The sequence below is a fragment of the Paroedura picta genome, chromosome 16 (genome assembly GCF_049243985.1).
Source record: "Paroedura picta isolate Pp20150507F chromosome 16, Ppicta_v3.0, whole genome shotgun sequence".
NCBI lineage: Eukaryota > Metazoa > Chordata > Lepidosauria > Squamata > Gekkonidae > Paroedura > Paroedura picta.
The window spans coordinates 22,900,342-22,925,353 of NC_135384.1; the positions used below are offsets into that span (position 1 = coordinate 22,900,342).

General features: G+C 45.8%; 1 protein-coding gene across 5 annotated transcripts in view; it reads left to right on the forward strand.

Moving 5' to 3' along the window:
- SKAP1 (src kinase associated phosphoprotein 1) overlaps positions 1–25,012 on the forward strand; it is a 351,262-nt gene that overhangs the window by 23,261 nt on the left and 302,989 nt on the right. For all 5 annotated transcript variants that reach the window (XM_077315028.1, XM_077315029.1, XM_077315030.1 and 2 more), the window contains exon 4: positions 9,378–9,403. In XM_077315028.1, the coding sequence (XP_077171143.1) occupies positions 9,378–9,403 (26 nt within the window). The remainder of the gene's footprint in view (positions 1–9,377; positions 9,404–25,012) is intronic.

The window sequence follows — 25,012 nt, forward strand, 5'->3', positions numbered from 1 at the left end:
GTGGCAGGGGCCAGAACATATATTGTTTTAACTGGGGCCAAAATTTGGAGCTTTACTCAGGTCCAGTTGACATCGATTGTCCCGTATCCGCTGCTTAACTAATGATGCAGCTTGATCATGAGCTAATTTGGATAATGAGTGTATGGAGAAGCCCAGACTTTGGATTCCTCTGTGGACAGCCTTAGTCCAAGATGATTGGAAGTTCTCATTCAGGGTTAAAGAAGCTATACCCTGTGGATTATGTATTAATTTCAGCCACATTCCTATTGCTGACACCAGATTTTGTCTTGGACCATTAACATTCCTGTTTCCAGACGCACCATGGAGTTGGTTACACAGCATGGAAGTTGGAGGAGTGCCCAAAAGAATTTAGACTGGACCCTTTCAAGCTTGATAGTGTCTGATATCGGAGCACCCAATATCTTGGGGTTCATGGGGTTCTGCTTGCGCCCAAAAGAATAAATGACTAGAATTTTGGCATTTTAAAATAGCAGTATTAAGAAATCAGTGGGAGAACGTTTCACATCTCATAGTGTCTAGGCCATCAACACAAGAGCTTCAAGAGGACGACTAGCACATCACACAGTTTCACTAACTCCCTTCCTAACCTGAATACAGACTTCCTCATTGCCTGCATTTCCCATCTAAGCATAACCCGGCACTCCCCCACTCATAACAGATATTGACTAGATTAGAGAATGGTCTCCATGTTCATCTCAATTAGATTTTGAGTTTACATAATTACATTTCATCCTATGCATCTGGAGTTTCATGACCCTACGATCCTGCAGCTTATTTTTTCATCCTCCTACATAAATGACTTCATAATGAGGATCCACTCATTGAAGAAGTGGGCGTTGAAAGCTAATGTTAATCTTTAAGATCCCACAAGACTCCTGTTCATGGATATCTCACATCCAATAAGCAGGGTGAAAAACTGACTCACAATAGCTGCTGGGTGGGGCAGAAAAGGAGAAGGTAAGCATCTACAAGACCTGTTTTAAGATATATTCTACCTTGCTACACCACGACATTTGAGTTTGTTTTAGTGAAGCATGCAAAACCAAAACCTAACTTCTCCTCTGCACTAAGTAAGTATGGAGACTGGGGGAAGTACCCATGATCCCCCTCTCTAGAATTTCCAAAAATTTAACAGAAAGAGAAATAGCCAAATTTAGCATAGGCTGCCCTCATCCCACAATGGGTCACATAAGCAAGCTGCATGAGGCAAATCCATAAAGTCGAGATATAATTACACTCCGTTGCACTTCTAGCCATTCGAGATCACTAAAACCACCGCAGCGGATCTTTAAGATAGACCTTGACAAATCTAGCTTTAACTTGTTGACTATTTTAATGTCCACCCAAGGAAAAATAATTGCTGCCCAACAACACTTCAAGTAGGCAAAAGGGAAGCGAAAAGAAGGAGAGGATAAACTTAAGAGAGAAACCCACCCTTGGCAAAGAACGCCTCTGTAAACCATTTCAAATACAATCCTTGATCAAATAGTATAGAATTACAGCAGAGGGGAGACAGAGAAACTCTATACGCCTTTCATCACGATAAAGCTTTGTGAAAGAGTGTGTTTTATTCCAAGGATTAGGCTTTGAAAAGCTATTCTCTTTGACCAGAAGCTGACTAGGAATGGGAAAGTCAACTGCTCCCAGGTATTGCCAGTCCTTCCAATGGCTTTAGCAAGTGTAGAGCCATCAAAGCTTTGCCAATGCAAGCAGCCAACCTGGCAGCAGATGGCCAGCTCGTGCCTGGGCTGGATTTTGACACCCAGAAGATGACAAAGACTTGGAATACAGGAAGCAAGAGAGGATCTTCCTGACAACCTCAGGATTAAGAGGTTTGATCTCCAGAGAGGGGTGGGCAGAAAGAAGGGATATCATAACACAGCTGGGGATAACTTGCAAGAGGGCGCTCTCACACTGATATACGCTAAGCATGGCTGTTTCCAACCTGGGGTTTTGGCTTGGATTTGCATTTGGACGGGGTCGAGTTTTTCATCCATTTCCACACTGAAGTTCCCCTTTTTGGGCGTGGATCCAATTTGCCCCTTCTCATGCCCCGTGGCAAGGTAATCCTCTGAAATCTGGTTTTCACTTCTTGAATCAGGGGCTGAATCGGGACTGCCCAACATGGAAAGGTAGATATTTGGGCTTTTCCAGTCTGTGTCCAATATTATTCCCACCCATCCCCTGTAGCATCACTTGTGTCATCAACACACCCAATTTCCCCCGCCCTTAAAAAAACCTTGGCAGATTGCGTTACAACACTGGGGGCTCAATTCAGGAACAAAAAGAGGAAAAAGGGGGGGCAAAGGCTCCCAGTGTGGAACTCAAAAATGGCCCAGGGTGTAATCCTGAACGTTAAAAACAGGAATCATCGCAAAAGGTGAGTCCTCAGTGCAGAAATGGTCCATGTGGAGCAAATGAAGCACAGGTTGACAGGACAAAGATTCCAAGGTAAAGGGAAGATATTAAAATTCTGCCGCTTCTAAATATAAAGAGGCTTCCTTAGAATAAGACTAGCTAGGGCGTGTATTAGAAGGACAGAGGATAATGTCTGTACCCTTCCTTTGTAATCCTTGCTCAATCCATTGCTATGTCAAAATATGTGTAGTATTTTTCCCTTTTAAGAAATTCGTTACTATTTTAAAAGCCAGCAATTCTTCTTCTTTGTATCACTTAACAGAGTATTCCAAATAGGTGCCAAGGGAAGGCAGGTGATTGGCTGCTAGATCACTAATTCTCTGGGAGTATGAAAGTGCAGTAAGTCATCCTCATTATCACTGGTCATGGGGTAGTGGCACAAGGTGGAGTCCTTAATCAGCAATGCAGAAGGGAAGCTGGACATGTTTGTCCTCTGGGTCAGTGGTCCCCAACCTTTTTATCACCGGGGACCACTCAACGCCTTTTACTGAGGCCCGGTGGGGGGGGGGGTAGTTTACTCCTCTACTCTCAACCACTGCCCTAATGCTCTCTGATTGCTATGGTAATGTTTAAACATCCCTTCAAAATAAGATACAGACATGCCACAACAATGAACATAAGGAACATTTTATTTTCATGGAAATTTTAACTCATGACAATGACAAATCAATGGGAACCCTGAGCTTGTTTCTCTGCAACGAGATAGTCCCATCTGGGAGTGATGGGAGACAATGACACCCGAAGTGTGTTGTAAAGGGCTGGGGGGGATGAAGTAAAGGGCCGGGGGGGGGGGAAGAAGGCGTCCTTCGGGGCCCACCTCCAATTAGTCGAAGGACCACATGTGGTCCGTAGCCCACAGGTTGGGGATTGCTACTCTGGGTGGATCATTCTGAAACTGAACAATGGATAGCAGCCCCTTGAAGGAGATGTGAGAGATAATTCCTCCAAGAGCCCAGGTGACCTAGGAAAGAAATGCATCACGAGGCCGAGACTCAGAGCAAAGGCTGGTCCCTGGACACCTTGGAGGTCCAAAAAGGGGCTCAGCCCACCGGTCGCTGCAACTGTTTTGCAGCAGGTTTGAAAAAAAATTAATGAAATTTATGGGCAAACAGTGGCGGAAAAAGGAGTGGCAACATTTTTTAACATGCTGGCAACCAAGTGAAGATCACAGGCAAGACCAAAGTGTGCTGTGAAAAGATGGCGAGGTTTTTAAAACCCTCTTTACCTAACTCAAAGAAGCCAGCAAGGAAGAGGGTGTGGGAGGGTTGTGCCTGGCTCAGAGGTAGAGCATTTGCTTGGGGTGCAGAAGGTCGCGGGGTCAATCCCTGTTAATAGATCTGGCAGTAAGTGACATGAAAGATGTCTGCCTGAGACCTTGGGGGGTTGCTGCCCGTCTGAGTAAACAATACTGTCTTTGAAGGACCAAGAGTCTGATTCAATCTAAGGCTCCTTTACTAAGCCACAGTGGCCCTCACCTTGGTCCACGGTCTACCACATGGTACTCCACAGGTGAAGAGAGTTGACTCCCACTCATCCCCTCCCACCTTACCTCCTTGCATCCCATCCCATCTTGGCAGCCCAGCTGCTATAAGTAAAGCCAGCTGGAGAATAGCACTCGTCCAGTACTACAGCAGGATAAACCAGGAGAAGGGAAGGACTTTGTTGTGAAGATGAGATCCCTGCCTCAACTCAGGCCAGGCATGCTGAGAACAAGCACATACTTTGGGAGAACCAAATGTCCAGATGAGAGTGGGACAATCATACAGAACAGATTCCAAATTGCAGAATGGAGCAGATTTTAGATGCTAGACTCACCGGGATATGAAAACCAGTGCTCTGGCTAATTAAGGGTAATCTAGCAGGGTTGGCCGAGATAAGGTATGAAAAAGCTACCTGCCTGATCGGAAGGTCACAGTCTTAAATACCATTTTTATCTTGATATCACAAGCCATTGGACTTAATGAGCTCCTTATTGCTGGGGAATTACATATGCCATAGTTAAGCTAATGAGCTAAGATTGCTGTGAAATTCCACTTTCCCACTTCCTCCCATCTCTTATTATTCAAACACTGCTTGGAAATTAAAGTTAAAATTAACCCCAGTTAATGTGAGTAGATGCTGCCCTTCCTCCCCCTTGGAAAGGGAGAGGAAATCATCTTGCACAGAGACTGTGAAAAGGAAGGCAGGACTTCATCTATACCAAGACACTTGGGGAGGGCCTATGAAATGATGAGCTGGATCCAAGCAGATTTCTGCTGGTAGGGAAATTCTGCCCCCCAAAATGGTTGTGATGAGAATCATGAGGTCTTAAGAAGAACGGGTGACACTGAGCTCAAAAAGTGGGGTGGATTCAACCCAAAATCTACCTCTGCACTTGAGACATACACACACTCTCTCTCTTACCCTGACCAACAAAAGACAGCCCCCCCCCCCCGATAATCATCATACTTGGGCAGAAGGCACCCCATAGAATCATAGAGTTGGAAGGGACCTCATGGGTCATCTAGTCCACTATGCAGGACACTCACATCCCAATCGCTCATCCACTGTCACCTGCCACCCCCTTAAGCTTTCACAGAATCAGCCTCTCCGTCAGATGGCTCTCCAGCCTCTGTTTAAAAATTTCCAAAGAGGGAGAACCCACCACCTCCCGAGGAAGCCTGTTCCACTTTTTAGCTAACCAGAGCCAGTTTGGTGTCCTGGTTAAGAGTGGTGACCTCTAGTCTAGAAAGCCGGGTTTGATTCCCCACTCCTCCTCCACATGCAGCTAGCTGGGTGATTTTAGGCTAGTCACAGTCCTGTCAGAGTGGTTCTCAAAGAGCAGTTTAGTCTGAGCTCTCCCAGACTCACCTCACAGGGTGTCTGTTGTGGGGGGAGGAAGGGAAGGAGGCTGTAAGCCACTTTGAAACTACTTTGATAGTGAAAAGCTGGTTGTAAAAATGAACTCTACCCCTTCTATACATATGTATTAATTATGTCTCTGCCATTTCTCTAATTTTTCATGGCTGCTTGAAGTCTGCCTATCGTTGGGGCCAATTAAGATGGCAACCAGATTTCCTCAGGATTTCCCAGGGTAAACATGAAGTCTGTCAAAGACATACATGCTCATCCTCACTGTGAGCACATGCTGGGGACTCAGGAGTAGTTGATGTCTGCTACACATTTAGGGCTGCATGTCTCCACTAACAGAAGCTAGCTATTGAATGACATGTGAAATAGCTCACCTTTTGCACGCTATCAAAGAAATGCAAAAGGTTTCAATTACAGAACAGGAGGGGAAAGATTAGAGACCAACTAGGAGCCTGAAAGCATAAGTATGCATCCAATGTGGCACAACAGTGGATGGCACAAACAACGAAGTCTAGCCAGATTGGTGTAGTGGTTAGGGGCGCCGACTTCTTATCTGGTGAGCCAGGTTTGATTCTGCACTCCTCCACGTGCAACCAGCTGGGTGATCTTGGGCTAGTCACAGTCCTGTTAGAGCTGTTCTGACTGAGCAGTAATATCAGGGCTCTCTCAGCTTCACCTCCCTCACAGGGTGTCTGTTGTTGGGAGAGGAAGGGAAGGTGACTGTAACCACTTTGAGACTCCTTTGGGTAGAGAAAAGCAGCATATAAGACTAGAAAAGCACAAAACTAGAAAAGCACTCCAGAGATTCTGCTAGAGGACTCCTTCCCCAAACAAATTGCAGGCCTATGAATAGCAAGTTGGAACTGCAGCTGACTTTGCATAGGCACCCCTCTACACACACACACACACACACACACACACACACACACACACACACACACAGAGCCACCAATCCAAGCTTGCAACTCTGGTGTCAGTGCATTCTACTGTGAATTCTGTACACTCAACATGTTCCCCCGTATGATGAGATTGTGTGACTCCCATTTTTCAGAATGGCTGATAACCCAGCAGAGAATCCCTCGGGGCTTCACTACATGGAAAACCCGGCTTCACTGTCAGTTTCAGAAAGAAGTCTTGCCAGTTTCACTGTGGGGTTTACTCCTTTGCCTGCATGCCTTTCTGTTCCCTTTTGCTCAGTGAATGAAAAGGCATGTGTGAATCCTGAACCTTGAGGATTTAAGTGGAAGGTGCTTGCTGGACCTCCGGGGTAGATGCAAAAGGGCAGCTGTGCAAATTTTGAAATTGACTTTGGATGCCACCCCACACATGTCACAAGGGACATTCCCTGTCTGAGTAGAAAAGCGTGTTCTTTTGATTGTATCTGCAGAATAAATATACCGGAAGGGAAGAGTGGTAAGCATAGCATCACAAGTCCGGCTTTGAGGCTTACTGCTCAGGTACGCTGCAGGTAGAGGTGTGTGCATTATGGGCCTTGGAGTGTGCTGCAACATTACTGTGGTTTTGATCCAATAAGTGTTAGGATCCTTCTGTAATTTTACTTATGGAGGGAGAAGAAAAAAAAGCGGCCACTTTCTTTATGCCTGCAATTTTTACAAATTTCTAAGTGATGCAGAAAGAAAGAAAGAAAGAAAGGAAAGAAAGAAAGAAAGAAGCCATTTAGTCACATGACTGGCTCATGGGTGCCCTGTAGAGGAATTTGCTATGACTGTAATGTGCACCCTGAATCTCATATTTACTTTGGAAAAAGCCCTCCACTGTACTGTATTAAAAATGACAGAGGTTAGGGACAGAAACACCATTCCATTTGGACAAACTGGAATTGAAAATGACAGAAAATCATTTTTTTTAGCACCGAGAGCAGCACATGTTGCAAAGAAGACATTTTCAGGAGAGATTAGGTGCCCTTCTCAAGGAGAGGGGACAGTCATTCACTAAACAAGAACCATTTGTGACTCCGAATGGCTAATTGTGCAGGGAGAGAAAAGAATCTTCTCTGTGGCCAAAGAGGAGGCAAGTGGGGAAAGGAGGATAAAAATACTCCACTCGACAGCAGTCAGAATTTATTTCAGGCTGTCAAGGCGAGGTGCAGTGAAAGCAAACTGTGATGGGATCGCTTCTGCTATGGAAAACCCCACCAGGTTCTCATTTGGAGGCAGGCTATCTGTTTCTTCTTCTTCTTCTTCTGTTGTTGGGCAGGCTATCTGGTCACGGCCAGGGCCTTTGGTCTGGTCCCAAGAATTATTTGCTGAGGGAACAACTTGCACTGATTTGGGAGTGCCCGGCAGTCTTTCACGTTTGCTAGAGCTACAACACTGAACCCCCAAATACGTTTGTTTTAAAAGCTGGCAATAAGTCTGCCTGTAACATTATGCTTCAGATTGGGAGACGGAGAATCCGGGATACACTTTAAACGTCTCACAAGGCATGTAAGGGCCAAAGTAGGTTGTTCAGATTATACTAGGCATTCATCTTTGTCAGTGGTCCCCAACCTTTTTATCACCGGGGACCGGTCAACTCTTGACAATTTTACTGAGGCCCAGGGGGGTGGGGTTAGTCTTTTGCCGAGGGACATCGTCACCGCCGCCTGAGCCCCTGCTCCACTATCTTTTGCGCTGGCACCCCTGATTTCCTTCTACCCACTGGGGGGGGGGTGCTGCCAGCAGCAGCTGTGCAGTGCCACGCCGAGGGGGAGCCCCAGCCATGGCGGCCGCTGGAAAGCACCAAAGGTGAGCTAGTGGCAGAGTGGCAGGGCAGCCCCTGACGCAGCAGCTGTGGACGAGGACGAGAAGGAGCCACGGCCCGGTACCGACTGATCAACGGACCAGTGCCGGTCCCTGGACCGGGGGTTGGGGACCACTTTGTCCTCTCATAATAGTGACACTCAAATTAAATTTTTGCTAAGGGATAAAGACCCACTTATTTCTAATATGGTAGCAAAATTCCTTTACATTTCTACCAGAATAAGATCGAAAAGAATGTCCGAATGATAGTAATGGATAGGTAAAGGCCATCTTATCACTTGGATTAATGGACTGTTCAAGAAGATTCCTTGTCCCTGTAGTTAACTTCTTGAGGTTTCTTCCCCCTTTTTCTTTACATGTTATAACCCCCTTTATTTTCTACCCACAATAACATTCTTTTTGTTCCCAACAATTCATTGTTTTAACATTGTTTCACTATTTTAATATTTCATGTAGCAATATTCTTGTATTTTTCTCATGTCATATTTATTAACTTCTATTATTAATTACAGTTTTCTGCAGAGGTATCGTTTATATGGGTCAATTGACCGAATAAACATTCTATGTATGTTCAAGAGTGTCCTCAAAATTTTGGGACAAGGAAGAAAGTAAAAACCACATACTTTTTTCTTTGTTTTCTACTTGCGGGGAAAGTGAGAGAAGCACTGCTTATCTATGCTGGAGAGACTTTTGCATCTTTTACTCTTTCCTCCAGCAGCGTTTGGCAGCTTCTTGTACTATCTTATACTTCTCTACTGTTTCTGGGCCGATTAAAAAAAATATTCTCTGCGGATTGCTCTAGCAGATTCAGAGCCTGGATTTGCAATTGTTACCCGTAAGCTCATTCAAATGTTCAGAAGGAGTTTAGAGTGACAATATAGGTAAACATGGAGATAGGTCTATGATAGCGGTTTATTGTAGGCAAAAAGAGAAGCTTTGCCATTTCCTTTGGGTTTGGTCCTGTTTTTGAGCCAAAGGTGTCCTGGTGATTTGTTTGTTAGATTTCTTTTAAAGAGAGATTCAAATGGGTAGCCATGTTGGTCTGAAGTAGCACAATAAAATCAGAGTCCAATAGCACCTTTAAGACCAACAAAGATTGATTCAAGGCGTGAACCTTTGAGTGCTTGCACTCGAAAGCTCACACCCTGAATAAATCTTTGTTGGTCTTAAAGGTGCTACTGGATTCTGATTCTTTTAAAGACAAGCTATGCACTGGGCAAATGCAGGCTTAAAGTAAATGATTCAAAAATAACAAGTAAAGGAATCTGCATTTTTCTTCTAATGTTTAACACTAATAAATACTAAGTATTGTTATTTGCGTTTTAGGTATCAGTGGGAACTCCAGCCTCGTGGTGAGTATAACATTAAACTTTCATTCAAGGAAGGGGATAATATCCAAGAATGTACCATGCCATATAGACAGTTGGTGTAGCTTGGTGTAGTGCCTTCTAATCTGGAGAGCCAGGTTTGATTCTCCATTCCTCCACATGCAGCTGGCTGGGACACCTTGGGCTAGTTGCCATCCTGACAGAGCTGTTCTCACAGAGGAGTTCTGACAGAGCTCTCTCAGCCTCACCTCCCTCACAAGGTATCTGTTGTGGGGAGAGGAAAGGGAAGGCAATTGTAAGCCGCTTTGAGACTCCTTCTGGTAGAGAAAAGCAGCATATAAGAACCAACTCTTCTTCTTCAGTAATAACAGGACTCTCTCTCAGCCTTGCCTCCCTCACAGGGTGTCTGTTGTGGGGAGAGGAAAGGGAAGGCAATTGCAAGCCTCTTTGAGAATCCTTCAGGTAGAGAAAAGCAGGATATAAGAACCTACTTTTCTAGTAGCACATATGAGATGAACCGAAAGACCATGAGATGGGGGCTGAAGTATAGAGAGAAACTGGGTCCAACTGAGTTTCAGAAACCGACTGAATCCAACTCAAGGGTTCTGGGTGATTCCCCCCTCCCCCAACGTGCAATGGTTTCTGGAGACGTTTCCTTTCTTCTGCACTCTCCCTAGAACCTCAGTGTCTAACCTGAGGCTATCATACTTGGGCCACATGATGAGAAGACACGCACACGAAAGCTCATACCTTGAATAAAGCTTTGTCGGTCTTAAAGGTGCCCCTGGACTGTGTTGGAAGCAACTTGACCAGCATTGAACACAAAACACATTATTGACGGGGCTTTACTTGATAAAGCCTTTTGCTGCACATAAATAATAGTCTTCGAGATCCAGGTGGTTTAGGTTTCTTCCTCTTCTTAAAATAGAGAGGGGATGTGTGTCGACGGAAGAAAGGGCTTGGAATAGTGACACATATTTATCGTGGTGCCATCGTCGCCCAATTCCTTGCCTTTTTGCTTCAGAAATAAAAATGTAGCACAATATTCATCCACACACACACACACACACTCCTTCACTCACCAGGAGGGCTGTGCTTCCTACACATGCTCATCTCTGGCAACACAGAAATGTCAGGAATGCAGCGGTGCCTGGAATTCCCTGCAGGATGGTGTTATCACATTTTAATATGAGCCTCGGTGCTTCTAATTGCTTTCAAATCATTGTTTTCCTGCATTTCCTTGATGAACTGGGCATCTGGCATCGTTGGAGAGACAGGGAAGTAGACAGCTGTGTTCGGAATTTAAAAAAAACACCCTGATTAGAACACATAAAAGGGATAAAAATTAGATTTTTCTTCCTTCCAGAAATGTTTGCATCAATTTTTTTTTTTGCTGGGGGCGGGGGGAGGGAAAAGCCCACTCTTCACTATTTGTATTAAGCAGTTGCAGAGGTTTCCACGAGGGTTATGCACAGCAGCTAACATTATTGTTTAATGCATTTCTGTTGCACGTGTGCATTTTGTTTGAAAAGGCCTGTTAGAGTTGACTGTTGCTCGGCTGTAATGATGAGGATGAAGTCAGCCATTCAGTCACATTCAAACTTTGGTGATTCTGTGGCTCAGCCAACGCCATGATTTTGGATCTCACACCTTTAGCTGAAGTTACAGGGTTGCCGGGAATGCAAGCCCCTGCAGTTAGAATGGCTTTCCAGGTTGCTCTGCATTGGAAAGAGTCCAGGGCAAACAAACGGCCTATAAGCTGTACACTGAGCATCAGGTCCATTCCAAGAGTATTTTTCTCTGCAGCTTTCAGTTTCTCATAATTGCCTTTTCTTTCTAATTCTTTGCAAGTCTCTCTGTGGCTGGTGCTTCTCCAGAAACAAGCTTGTTTTCTTCATCTAAGCAACTGGAGTCTAATTTCCCTGCTGGGTTTCCACCCCAGTCTGAGTTCATTGAGAAAAGGCCTAGGGCAGAACATTTGACTATTGCTGCTGGTATAAAAATTAGCATGGTTAAAGCATTTAAGCTTCAAGTTTTCTGAGAAATATTCCGAGGGTTTCGCTTCATCTCAGTAGTTACTGTTACAGTTGTGTAAGGAGGGCCAATATTATTATACCAGATTTGGGGATGGGGGCTGAGGCTCTCTACTTTAGGGGTTCCCAGCCTGGTGCCTGCTGACTCCATTCCTTGTGCCCGCTAAGTGTTTTCACAAAGGGGTGGGGTCAGGTGGGGCTCCTCCCAGCAGAGCTTCTGATTGGCCATAGGAAATTGGATTGGCTATGCAGATTAAAATCGAGTTTTGGAGTGACTGCTGCTCCAGTGTCGGTTTTACTCTCTCTCTCTCTCTCGTCCCTGTGAGGAAGTAGCTTTAATTGCTATGCAGGAAGGATGCAGCAGGGATAGAACATAAGGATAGCCAAAGGAACAGCACACACAAACAATAAAAGCCCAACAGCATTACCGTGTTGAAAAAAGTATATTTGTCGGAGTTATCGGTGGAGACAATAGCAAAAAGTCATCCATTGGTCAGTAAATTTATATTCTTCCCTGCCCTTGTGAACATAAAGAAATACTTTCCCCTTGAAATCTTAACCCTCCTTCTTCCCCCATCTAGAGGCAGGGTTGAGTGGGGTAATATGATGCCATGTTCTTAGTTTTATTGCAATTATGTTTTGAGTTTTGTGTCCTTTTTAATGGGTTTTTAATGGGTTTTATGGGACGTCTGTAACCCACCATGAGCCGGCTCCGGGAGTGGCAGGGAATAATAATAATAATAATAATAATAATAATAATAATAATAATAATAATAATAATAATAATAATAACGACGACGATGACGACAACAGCAGCAGCAATAACAACAACAACAACAACGACAACAGCAGCAGCAACAACAACAATAAGTTGTTGTTATTGTTATTGTTATTGTTATTGTTATTGATATAGCTAGAGCTTTGCCTCAGCGGAGTAGCTCTTGTTGGAGCCTGGGATCGGCCTTGGAATGCATCACACATAAGCAGGAAAACGTTTCCTTAGGGAAGGAAAAGGAAGCACAGCCCTTCCAGGCTTCCGTGTTTAATTAGCAATGGGAGGCAAACACTGTGTGTCCCTGAAAAACTGGCTTCCGAGCACAACATGTGGCTTTTATGTAAGGTTGAACCTCATTGCGATCTTTCCCCTTAGGACGCCTGTAGTAATGCTGATTTTACCCTGCCCCTTGGCACATGCTCCCAACTGTCCCCACTTTCTGGTACCTGTCTCTGGTAAATCACTGAGCCTATTTCGTTCCTGGTTTTGCTGTGGAGGGTGTGCGTCTGGGGAATACGCAAACAAAATATGTAAAACTGCATTGTCTAGAGTTGTCTGCCTTCATTCCCCTTGGCCACTGCATCTCCCAGTACATGCCTATGCCAGAATGCTTTCCCAGCTGGGGGCCTCTTGGCTACGGCCAAGCTACATAATGCATGTGACACAAATTGGATTGAAGGGTCCCCCTGACCCAGCTTTTGCAGCATGATCAGGGAGCTTTCCTTTTGAAGCACTCTACTGGTTGGGGACAGCTTGGTGTTGTGGTTAAGACCAGTGGCTTCCAATCTGGAGGGTCAGGTTTGATTCCCCGTTCCTTCACATGCAACCAGCTGGATGACCTTGGGCCAGCCATATCTTGTTAGAGCTGTTCTCACAAAGCAGTTCCGTCAGAGCTCTGTGAGCCTCACCTGCCTCACAGGGTGTCTGTGGTGGGGAGAAGGAAAGGCTTTTTGTAAGCTGCTTTGGGAGGAGGAGGTGAGACTTCAGCTTTCCCTCCTGTGCTGATTACCCAACTGGATACGGCTACACAGGTGGACCCTGTTTAACCCACTGTGGGGCTCCACATATTCCTGAATCAGGTGACTGATGGAGCCTGAGTGAAGGGCAAACTAGCCCTCCCTGCAGCCATTTCTGCTAGAGAAACCAGCCCATGAGGAAAGGCTGAAGCCCTTCCTTCCCTTGTGCAGCACTCCTGAGCCACACTGGGCAACAGAACACTTTGGGAGGTGAGTTCCCCAATCCAACATGTGACTGCAAGTTGGCTCAGGAGAGCCCCAATCTGATTCTCATCACATGCATCGTGCAGCTTTGGCCCTTGAGTCAGTGTTGGCTCTTTCTTGGTTGTTCTTCTGTACTTTGAGGCGTGGTCTCTTCCCAACGGTTCAGCATTAGGAAGGGGTCAACTGTTTTACAGTACTAGAAGTTTTGTAAGGTGAACTTGTCAGGAAGGCTTTTCTGAAGGATGGTTGGTTCTTTTCTGGTGGTTGTTTCTTGTTCTTGATGGGTGAGAAGCCTGTGACAATTCACTAAGTCCTGGCTAAAATTAGGCAATTATTTCTTGTGCACAGGCATAGAAATGCATGTGTATGATCAGTAAGATGCAATATAGCACAATCCAACATTTGGCTTTTGAACTGGCCGGGGCAACATTGCAGGGCCGGTTTAGGAATACAGCTCTTGAGACTCATGCCGTGGTCTGGTGGGAGGGTTGATTTGGACTCTCTCATCCAGCTGTTTTGACATGAAAATCCAGGTTTCAGTTTAGCGTCCCCCTTGGCCAAATCAACCCCACGAGACTTTTTCGCCCTCCGTTTCTTCATGCCCGTTATTCTTCCTTGTTAAATCTGCATGACATCTCATGTGTACATCCATTGTCCACAAATTGCACATGTAAAAACAGCATAATTGAAACATGTGAATTTAAATGCTTAGCCATGAGCAGGAACAAAATGAAAGGAAGTACAAAAACACAACGGAAAGGAAGCAAGCATATTCATTTATCTCTGAGAGTTCAGGCGTAGATGTTAAAGAATGCCCCTCTTTTTTTGCGTGAGATCTTGGAGAGTGTGTCATCCCCACACACATTGGATAACACACTTTCAACGTGCTTTTGCAGCTGGATTTTCCAGCGCAGAACAGGATAATCTGCTTCTAAAGTGCATTATCCAGTGTGTGCGGAATGGGTGCAGCACCTAAAACTCTGTCCTCTGTCTGCTGAGAGCCAAGACTGTGGATATGTTTTAAAATGGTGCAAAGTAGAGCACATCTGCCTTATAACGATATGTGTAGGTTTTACAGCCCTTAACAGTTGTGATTCTTCCCTAAAGAACCATATTTTATACAGTTATCTCACCAATAGATGCTCCCTGTAGGGAGTAAAGACTAGTCTTCTTTCAGAGTAGGATTTCCCAGGATTTCTTCAGCAGGATGGGTAGCCGTGTTAATCTATCTGTGTAGCAGGAAGAAAGAGCAAAAGCAGCACCTTGAAGAATAGCAACATTTGTGGCAGGGGAAGAGCTTTGGTGAGTCACTGCTCACTTTTTCAGATCTGGCAAGGTAGGGTTATATATTAAAATTTTAAATAATAAAAAAAAATATCTGGCAGAGTCTGAGCTCCCTGTGTGTATGTTGGCTTTTCTTTGTGTATGTGTGCACACACGAAAGCCTTACTTCCGTAACTCACTCACTCACTCTCTCTCTCTCAGAATTCTTGTAGTTATGACAGGGATAAGTGGCAAATCATTAAAGCAGCAACCCCGGACGCAAGGCCTGGCCATACGAAGGAAAAGAGCCCTCTTTGAAGCCAAGCAGGAGTGTTTTTGAATTAATGGGGTGTGCCGGGATTTCTTGGCTAAGTTCTGTTTACTCAAACATCTTTACGCTCTTGACACGCCAAGAAATTCCTGCATCGAGTTGTAAGCAAAAATCAGAAACCCCGGCCTGCCTTGGATTTATGATGTGCCTCAAGCTGCCAGAGACAAAGCACCAGATTGTCAATATTTATACCTCGCTGTTAAAATATATCTTCTGTTGAGTGGTTGGGATTCCTCTCGCTGCCGAACCACCAGTAAGAGAACTCTGATTCTTTCTTTCTTTCTTTCTTTCTTTCTTTCTTTCTTTCTTTCTTTCTTTCTTTCTTTCTTTCTTTCTTTCTTTCTTTCTTTCTTTCTCTCTTTCTCTCTTTCTCTCTTTCTCTCTTTCTCTCTTTCTCTCTTTCTCTCTTTCTCTCTCTCTCTCTCTCTCTTTCTCTCTTTCTCTTTCCTTCCTGCCTTCCTGCCTTCCTGCCTTCCCCTTCCCCTTCCCCTTCCCCTTCCCCTTCCCCATCTCTCTGTCTCAAAAGCAGACAATGTTATGTATAAAGAGCTTAAAATGGACTTGGTTAGGAAGGGTACATTTATCTGATGCCGCTGTACCACAGAATCCAGCATGTCATTTCCTCAGGCCCAAGTACAGCTTTTGTGGTTTCCCCTTTGTGGGAGCCCAAAATATTCTCCTGCCCTAGAATCATAAGAACATAAGAGAAGCCATGTTGGATCAGACCAATGGCCAATCCAGTCCAACACTCTGTCACACAGTAGCCAAAGCCCAGGTGCCCTCAGGAGGTCCTTCAGCAAGGCCAGAACTCCAGAGGCCCTCCCAATGTGGCCCCCCAAGCACCAAAAATGCAGAGCATTACTGCCCCACACATGGTGTTCCATATATACCATTTGGCTTATAGCCACTAAGGCGCTCTCTTTATATCATTAAATTAACGTATGCTAAAAGTGTAAGATGGGTGGGCAGTGGGGGGTGGGGGAGCACTGTGCTTGGAAGATGACAGCTGTCCCTTCTCCTCGTGAGTCAGCAAGGTGCAGTGCTTAAAACCGGTGGACTCTAATCTGCAGAACTGGGTTGGCTTCCCCATTCTTCCACACGAAGCCAGCCGGGTGACCTTGGGCTCATGACAGTTTTCTCAGAGCTCTCTCAGCTCTGAGCTCTCACAAGGTGTGGGGAGAGGAAGGAAAAGAGGATTGTAAACCACTTTGAGGCTCCTACAGGTAGTAAAAAGTGGGAAATACAAACTAATAAGTCTTCTTCTTGGTCCCTGCATTATCTGCAACCTAATGAGATGTGAGGCCTTTGATAGGATGATTATTATGTTAAAAAAAAAAATCTTATGCAGTGTCCACTGTGACTCGAGGCTGTGTTATTGGGCCAGAAGCATTTTCAGTGTGGAGTATCTGAGTGGTCCTTTCCCCTGCACTTTCCTTGCCTTAGTCCCCCTTGGCAGCCCCAATACCACATGAAAGGCTTTTGAAAAAGGTCCGTAATGGTTATATCACTGAGGGGGTGGGAGGAGATGGTGGTCTGGCTTAGGGCAAGCCAAACAGCCGCCATTGTGGGGGAGACCTGCATAAATTATTGGACTCCCTCTCCTTGATAGGGCCAATAACAATCTGAGGGATGGGAGAGGTCAGTTTCAATTGTCAAACCCAGGGGTAGTCAAACTGCGGCTCTCCAGATGTCCGTGGACTACAATTCTCAGGAGCCCCTGCCAGCATTCGCTGGCAGGGGCTCCTGGGAATTGTAGTCCATGGACATCTGGAGGGCCGCAGTTTGACTACCCCTGGTCAAACCTGTTCAAGGGTGACAGAGGATGATTTTAACCCCCCCCCCAAAAAAAAAATCTTCACAGAACTATCACTCTTGTCTGCTCTAGGATCTAATTGATCTGTTCTTCACTACCTTTGGCTCACTTTTTTATCCTGCTGTTCTTCCAATGATTGCACCCTATGATAGCACATGCAGTTCTCCCTTATTAACATGATAATCCACAGTAGGCTGAAAGAGGAACTGACCCAAGGGTAGATTCAAATGGGTCGCCGTGTTGGTCTGAAGTAGCACAATAAAATCAGAGTCCAGTAACGCGGTCTGGGCCCAGTATACCTGAGGGACCGCCTCGCCACCTACAGTCCTCAGAGAGCCTTGCGCTCTACTACTTCCAAACTCCTGGTGGTCCCTGACACCAAGGAAGCCCGCTTGACCTCAACCAGGGCCAGAGCTTTCTCCATCCTGGCCCCCACCTGGTGGAAGGAGCTCCCAGAGGAGATCAGGGCCCTGACAGAACCTAAGCAGTTCCACAGGGCCTGCAAAAGGGAGCTCCTCTGCCAGGCATTGGGTTGAGGTCTACCAAACCTCCGCTTCCAGTTGGCCCTCAAGCTCCCCCCCTCTACGACCAACACTAATCGGTTGCCCACAGGGTCCAGTAAGAGTTGAGCCGAGGCTCTCACAATTTTATGGTGTTATTGTTATGATCTTGTTATTATTGTTATAACGTTACTGCTGTTACTGTTACCTGCTACCATGTGTTAATTGTATCCTTCCCTGTTTTCTGTAAACCGCCCTGAGCCCTCGGGGAGGGTGGTATATAAATATAATCAATCAATCAATCAATAAATCTTTAAGACCAACAAAGATTTACTCACACCTTGAATAAATCTTTGTTGGTCTTAAAGGTGCTCCGGGACTCTGATTTTATTGACTCAAGGGTGTTTCTCCGATGGTACAGGATCTCCCAACTCTTTGCTGTCCTCGTCCAGCGGCTGAACCTTAGCCGTTTAGCTGGGTTCCAATAATATGCTACGTAGACATCTCTAGCTGGCAGGTTATTGGGACTAGATGGAGAAGTCTGGGCTGGAGGGAGAAGCCCGGAGTTCCTTTATTGAAATGTATAACACTGGAGCAGCGTTAACGGCTTGTCTTCTAAAAGCACTCCGAAGTGTATAAGCAGCACATAAAAACGTATATGATAGGGCGTATGTGGCCATAAAGCAGCCTAGAATTGGAAGGAAAGACCCGTCTTGGTTTTTCCTTGTAGAGTATTTTACAGGCACGCATTAAGTTTTACATCAGGTTTGATGAGAAGCATGTGTATTTAGCACTGGGGAAGCGGAGTTAAGTGCCTAATGTAAAGTGAGAACTGGCCCTTGAAGCACCGTGACAGGTTAATGTTGAGCGGAGCCAACATGGTCAAGTAGCTACTTATTTTTAAAATGCTGCTTCATTGATACCTCTCTTTTCTCCCTAATGCAGACGCAAAAGGACTTACATTTCTCTCCCGTCCTGTACTGTTGTTTCAGACCAATATGACTGTCCTCTTGAATCTGTGTGGATTTCCGCACCCATTAAATATAGTGAAATGCTTACCTTACGTGGTTGTTATATTCCGGCTCCTCCATATGATGTTGTCAACATCCAGCAATTGGGCAGTAACTGGCTGGCTACATCCTCCATTGTAAAGCGCTAGTTGGGGAATCGCATCAAGTGGATTCCCCCACCTATTTAGCACTAGGTAAGGGAGAGCAACCAGCAGGTAACCAGTTGAGGGAAATTATGGAGGCTCAAATACACTAAAGGCACCTGCCTCGTCCACTAAAGGCGCCTGCCTCGTCAAATACACTAAAGGCGCCCTCACACCTGCTTCCCACTCCCTTGTTCCCAGGGATGGGAATTTCTTTTTTTTTAATGGCTAACTTCCCGGAGCAACGAATAGGCGGACAAGCATGCAGGCAATGCCATAAATATTTTCCCCCAAAAGTTCTAACACAAAGCATGTCTGTCTAAAGTCCCCCCCTCCAAAAATCAGGAACAAAATTAATTTTTCGAAATATCAAGACTTGTGATTCCATAAGGGGTGGCATTCAAAAAGCACTATACAACTATGATTCGATGCATAGGCGTTTAAATGGAGGAGTAAGAATTTAAAAATATTAGCGGGCATCCCGGGACCTTTAAAGTATGGAAAAAGGGGATTGGCTGCCTGGCTTGATTGACAGGTGGAAGAGAGTCGTGTCTAAAGTGCGTTGCTCTCTTCTGCTATTTCCAACAGCCGATGTGAGGGTGAGAACCGCAAAAAAGCCGCAGACAAGAGCAAGACAGCAAAAAGGTGACGAGGGGTTGGGAGGCGCGATAATATTTAGCGCTACACCACTCAGCTGGTGTAATGCTATTTTTACCAATGTGCAGAAATGCCCTGTGTTAACACGTTGGATTTTATTTGTGGCTTGGGGTGAAGTCTGGAAATGGTCAAAGAGAAAGGGGATTTTAAAAAATGGAGGGTGGAAATTGATCCACTTTCCTTATGATGAGCAAAGAGGTTCTCTTGTAGAGGCAAATTTTTAAAGGGGAAAGGGGGGCAGAACTTCAGTTTACTCATTTTCATGGACATGTTTAACCCAACCGCACTTAGGTATTTGAAGACAATGTTCTCTGCACATGCCTTAGATGTTCTGTCTTTGTTCACATATTCCAGAGCCAGGTCATTCGAAATAGTTCAAAAAATGGATGGTTGACACAAATTCAGCCTCAGTTCATTTATTCTTTCTCTCTCTGCCCAGGCTTCCCATGATTCTTCATTTTGAATATATTTTTTTTCTGTAAGAAGTTGAAAACATAACACAACTACATGAGAAAATTGAAAATTAGCTAGAGGTTGCAGGTAACGGAAACAGTTCAAAGCAAAATCCAAAAGTATGTCATGGGATATCTTTTTACTAAGGACCCACTGAAATAGCACAGAGCCCAATGGGCAAGCTGTCAGATACTTCAGAACTCTTCATCCAGATGGATCCAGCAAAAAAAAAAAAAAGAAAAGAAAGAAAGGGGGGGGGCAGAATAATGTTTCAGGCCTCTTTTCTGTACCCTGTTTTAGAATGCCTGGCAGGTTTGAGCAGATAGTGGTGCTGGGTAGAATTGGCTTCAGCTTGCTTGCAATTTGGCCTTCTGACAAGAAAGAGGGAAGACCATGGCAGTTCCCAATTGGTTTAAAAAAAAACAACAACAGTCATCTCCATGGCATTTTCCAGCAGGCTTTAAGATAGAAAAATATTTTTCTTTTTTATTTCACCCTCTTTTTTAAACAAACAAGCATCCCGCTGGATCAAGGGTTCTGGTGACCCCGAAAGCTTGCCCATTGTCCTCTGTTTATTTGGTTGGTCTTCATTAGAGGCATTGCCTGATTTTTGGATTTGGAAGATTAGCCGGGAAGTAGGGTGTAAAGAGTGAAGACGCTAAATGTGCAGCAGTTTTAGTGATTTCAAAATAAGCCGATTTAAAAAACAAAACAGCTTCTGGAAATGTTACGGATGTGTCCATGTAATGAAATACTCGTCTTGCTGGACTGAGCTTGAATTTATCTTGGCTTGTCGCTTCCACAGGGATCCGGGAGTCTTTAGTCTCTTCTGAACTGCAAGTCTTTGGGAGCTGAGCATGTGTGGTGGGCAAGGGATGGGGGCGGGAGAACTGCTGCTTTCTGTTTTATGATGAAATCTCAAGGGTTGCTTAAATGAGCACATGGCTCTGCCGTTATTCTGTGCTCATGATGAACGGGAGAGAGGTAAAGAAACGGCCCCTCTGGGGATTCTGCACATGATATATCGTCTCCACACAGCGTCACCTGAGCCTTGGATTAGCACAATGTGAGTGTCCAGGGAATTCTGAAGGCAGCAGGCGCATGCCTAAGTTTTTAAGCAGTCACTGCGCTGAGCGAAATTGCATTAATACTTTCTTTGGCACCATGGGGGCTAGAAACTTGGCTGTGATTTTAAAAAATCAAAAAACAAATAAAGCTACCAGTAACAATTGCTTCTTTGCTAAAGGACTGTCACCACTGCTGTGCTTTCTCATTGTCTCTATTGCTACAGCTGCCAACCAGCATGTCAGGAAGACCGCCTTTCCCTCTAAATCACCAGCTAAGAGCCAGCATGGTATCGTGGTTAAAATGTTGGAATAGCAGCTTGGAGATCCAGTTTTGAATTCCCGCTTGCGCCATGGAAGTTCACGGGGTGATCTCGGGCCAGTCACACACTTTCAGCCTAGCCTACCTCACAGGGTTGTTGCAAGGATAAAATGGAGGCGAGGAGAATGGTGTCAGCTGCTTTGCGTCCCCATGGGGGTGAAAGGTGGGGTATAAATGAAGCAGATAAGTAAGTTTTTAAAATACATCTTTCCAGTGTCCTCAGTCAGAACCGTACAGACAGATTGTAACACTGGAATTCGGAACTGGGCTGAAGAAGTGAGCAGTGACTCACAAAGACTCCTCCCTTGCCACAACTGTTGTTAATCTTTAAGGTGCTCCTGGACACCTGCTCTTTTCTCCTGCAATGCTCTGAAGCAGTGGGAGTGGACTGGACCATCTGTTGTGATCCAGGGTTGACCCCCAGTTGAGCCTTTCACTTGGCCTTTGTTATCGTTGAAGCACAACAGGACTTACACAGTTTGTGTGTGCATGTGTATGGTGTTCTTTGCTACTGATCCTGGCCAAACTGGCAGTCACTGGCAGTCTTCAAGCAAAAGTTAGATACACACTTTTCTTGGATGCTTTAGGATGCTTAGGGCTGATCCTGCGTTGAGCAGGGGGTTGGACTGGATGGCCTGTATGGCCCCTTCCAACTCTATGATTCTATGATTTCTATGATTCTAAACCTTTATGATTCTAAACCTTTAGGAATAAATGTGTGTTTGTATGTTCCAAGAATCTTCAAACTTGGTTTGAGCTACGCAACTCCTTGGCTAAGCACACTATGAAAAATCTAAGAGCATATTTACAAATTATTCCCGAATTTTGTTGCTGAAACAGCATTCTTTAATCTTGTTAGATGCTATATTCTGAAAACTGTTTGGGTTGTTCCTCTAAACAGAAAATAGGAGTGTAATAATCATAATGCCAAAGGGATATGTTTATAGGAATGGAGGTATAAGATGCATGTCCCGTTTCAAAGTTTTCTCCGTGCTTCCCAGCAGTGTTGGGGGGAAAGCTCATACCCCTGCGTGAGCCTTGCCCTCTGTACTGTGTGAGGCCTGAGTACACAAAGTTGCATTTTACCAAGCCAGGCCATTGGCCGTCAAGGGTCATTTGCTCAGACTGGCAGTGACTCTCCAGGGGACATTCTGTAGACGAGTCACAGCCTCTCACCGACTCCGTTGCAACAAAACAAAATCCTGTGACACGCTTGGAATTCTGACACGGCCCGTTGGGCACGGCGGCAAAATGGCTGCCGCAGGAGGCGGAGCCAGTCACAAAATGATTGTCAGAGCGTAACTTCAGTGTCCCAGTGCAGATTCTTGTGCTGTGGCCGCAGCCGTCGCCAAAACAACATGTCTTTATAAATCTCCACAACCTTGCTGGGCAAATGCCCTCCCTGGCCCCATCCACTTCCTAAAAACACTTGGTGGGCTCCAGAAAATATGTCTATGGACGCCATGGTGCCCATGGGCATCCTGTTGGGGGACCGCCGCTATAGAGATTGCCAAGTTTATATATCGGTTTCCTGAGACACAAAAGCTGGCTGCATTACCACAGGCAGGGCAGATAAAAGGCAGAAGGAGCACGTCCTCTTACAGGTGGTCACAGGGATGGGTGGGGCATGGAAAGGAATGAGAAGCTTTGCAATTTGGCCCTGGCTTTGAATTTTAAACGGCATCCCTCCTCGTGCCGTTTGTCACGCGCTGAAGGCCTGCAAAGTGTCCAGACATTGTTCTTGTTGCTTGTGGCAAGGACCATGTTCCTGAGGAGAGCAGGGACTGGGTGGGTGCCAACAGCAGGCATGCAAAAAGTGATCTCTAGAAGGCAAGGGTCAGAGTGTGCATTTGATAGCATTGCCTGTTGGGCCCTAGAGCAGCCTTCTGGGTCGCTGACGGAGCAAGTCCAGATGAAGAACTCTGCATCTATGGCTTGCATTCTCTGCAGTCCAGTGTGGATTCTAAGCCCCCCAATCTATGCTTTGGCAACGGAGAAGCCCAGAACCTCTGATCCGCATCAATCCTCATTTCCCTTCATTTCTTTCCAAACATCGCTTCCAAGAACTTGAGCCGCTCTGTTCCTGACTTCCTCGCCATCTCCCAGAAGGCTGCAGTTGTTGGTTTTTTAACAATAATGGCTCCCCCCTCCCTCTTTCCGTAGGGCTGGGATTTCCTCTTTCCAAGGCGAGGACGAGGCTGCTTTATGAAATATGGCTGCCCGGTGTTGACTTGCCTGGGTCTATTAGCTGCTACCATCTGCCTCCTTTGTGAATGCCAGGAAGCTTGTCGGGAGACAGTGATAGGGTTAAAATCTTGACTTAATTCATTTTAAATTTCTCTCCATTGGTGGGTGGCTGGGCGGGGGGAGTTTCTGCCTCGCTTTTCCAGGCAAGAAAGAAATGCGGTGCGCTGCAGCTCCCCCTACTGACAAAACCGTGCCATTGCAAGTCAAAACGAAACTAGCCGGCAGGCGGAACTCGATCGTTGCAGTCCCGGCTTGACAGTCAGTCTCCCAATCACAGCACAGGCCTCGTCTGCCTCATGAATATTTAGCAGGGCCGCCTCTCTCATTCCCAGGCACTAAGGAGGGATCAATGTTCTAAAAAATAGCTTGGCAGAAAGGCCATCCCAAGGTCTGGCAGAGGCCCCTGGGACAGGAAAGTGGGAGAATTTCAAAACAGGCCAGTTTACCTTGAAATTAAGACAAATCAGGGCTAAGCATCAATTGAGGCAAGCATTCTGCCACTTCAGTACAGACTTCCGAATCTGGGCAAAGTGTTCAGCAGCTGCTTGTGAAAGAGAAATGTTTTGAAAGAGTAAAGTTCTCACACTCCGGCTTCCACACGAGGCTGCCAAACTGGTTCTCACATTCTTTTGTAGCTGCTACTTGGTGATACAAAAGTGGAAAGATCTCGGAGCTGAGTTTCTCCGCTGCTCTTCCGCTGCTTACCCGCGCATGTCGCTAGGAGGGAAACGATTGCTAATTTGTTTGCGGTGCGCTTGTGCGTGCCATTTTTCAGAAGCTAAACTGGACAGCTTGTTTGAAAATTCTCCTACGCTTTGTTGAGAATGCTCCGTTTTTAGATTCCACACCATGCGAGGCACATAGCCTCCTTTCATATTATGCCATGAGTGTAGTTGGACTGCTTTAAGTATTATTGTTGTTGTTGTTATTATTATTATTTCAGTTTATTTCCCGCCACTCCCAAACTGGCTTGTGGCGGGGTACAATTGTCCGCAATAAAAACCCCATGAAAACCAATCAGGACATTAAAAGGACATACAGCAAAACAACAATCCCAGAAATCATGGCGGTGTAACTCCTGTTTCCCACCCCCGATAATATCTAATAGGGGAAGGGGGAAGTGGGGGCACAGATGACACATAGCCAACCCACTGCTGAGCGCCACTTAACAGCAGGGGGCCCAATCAGATCTTCCTTGCTGAGCTGGCTTCAACCATAGCCCTGGCGGAAGAGCTTTGTTTTGCAGGCCCTGTAAAGGTATCCCCTGTGCAAGCACCGAGTCATGTCTGACCCTTGGGGTGATGCCATCTAGCGTTTTCATGGCAGACTCAATACGGGGTGGTTTGCCAGTGCCTTCCCCAGTCATTACCGTTTACCCCCCAGCAAGCTGGGTACTCATTTTACCGACCTCGGAAGGATGGAAGGCTGAGTCAACCTTGAGCCGGCTGCTGGGATTGAACTCCCAGCTTCATGGGCAGAGCTGTCAGACGGCTGCCTTACCACTCTGCGCCACAAGAGGCTCATTTGCAGGCCCTGAGGAACATGGAAAAGTGCAGGGATTCCAACCAACAGTCTGCAGACTCCTGGGGTTCCACAGGAGCTCTGGTGGAGATCTGCAGCTTCCCTCTCTGCCGTGATCCCCAAAATTGCCCATATTGAATACAAATTCTGAGTAAATCCAGGGTTGGGCTGTAGATGCGTGACCTTGGAAGTCCGTGCTGTGGGGCTGCAAGTACAATGAACGAGGCGCCGGTCGAGCTGTGATGTAGCCAGAAGCGATGAGCCAGGTTGGGGCGAGCTGC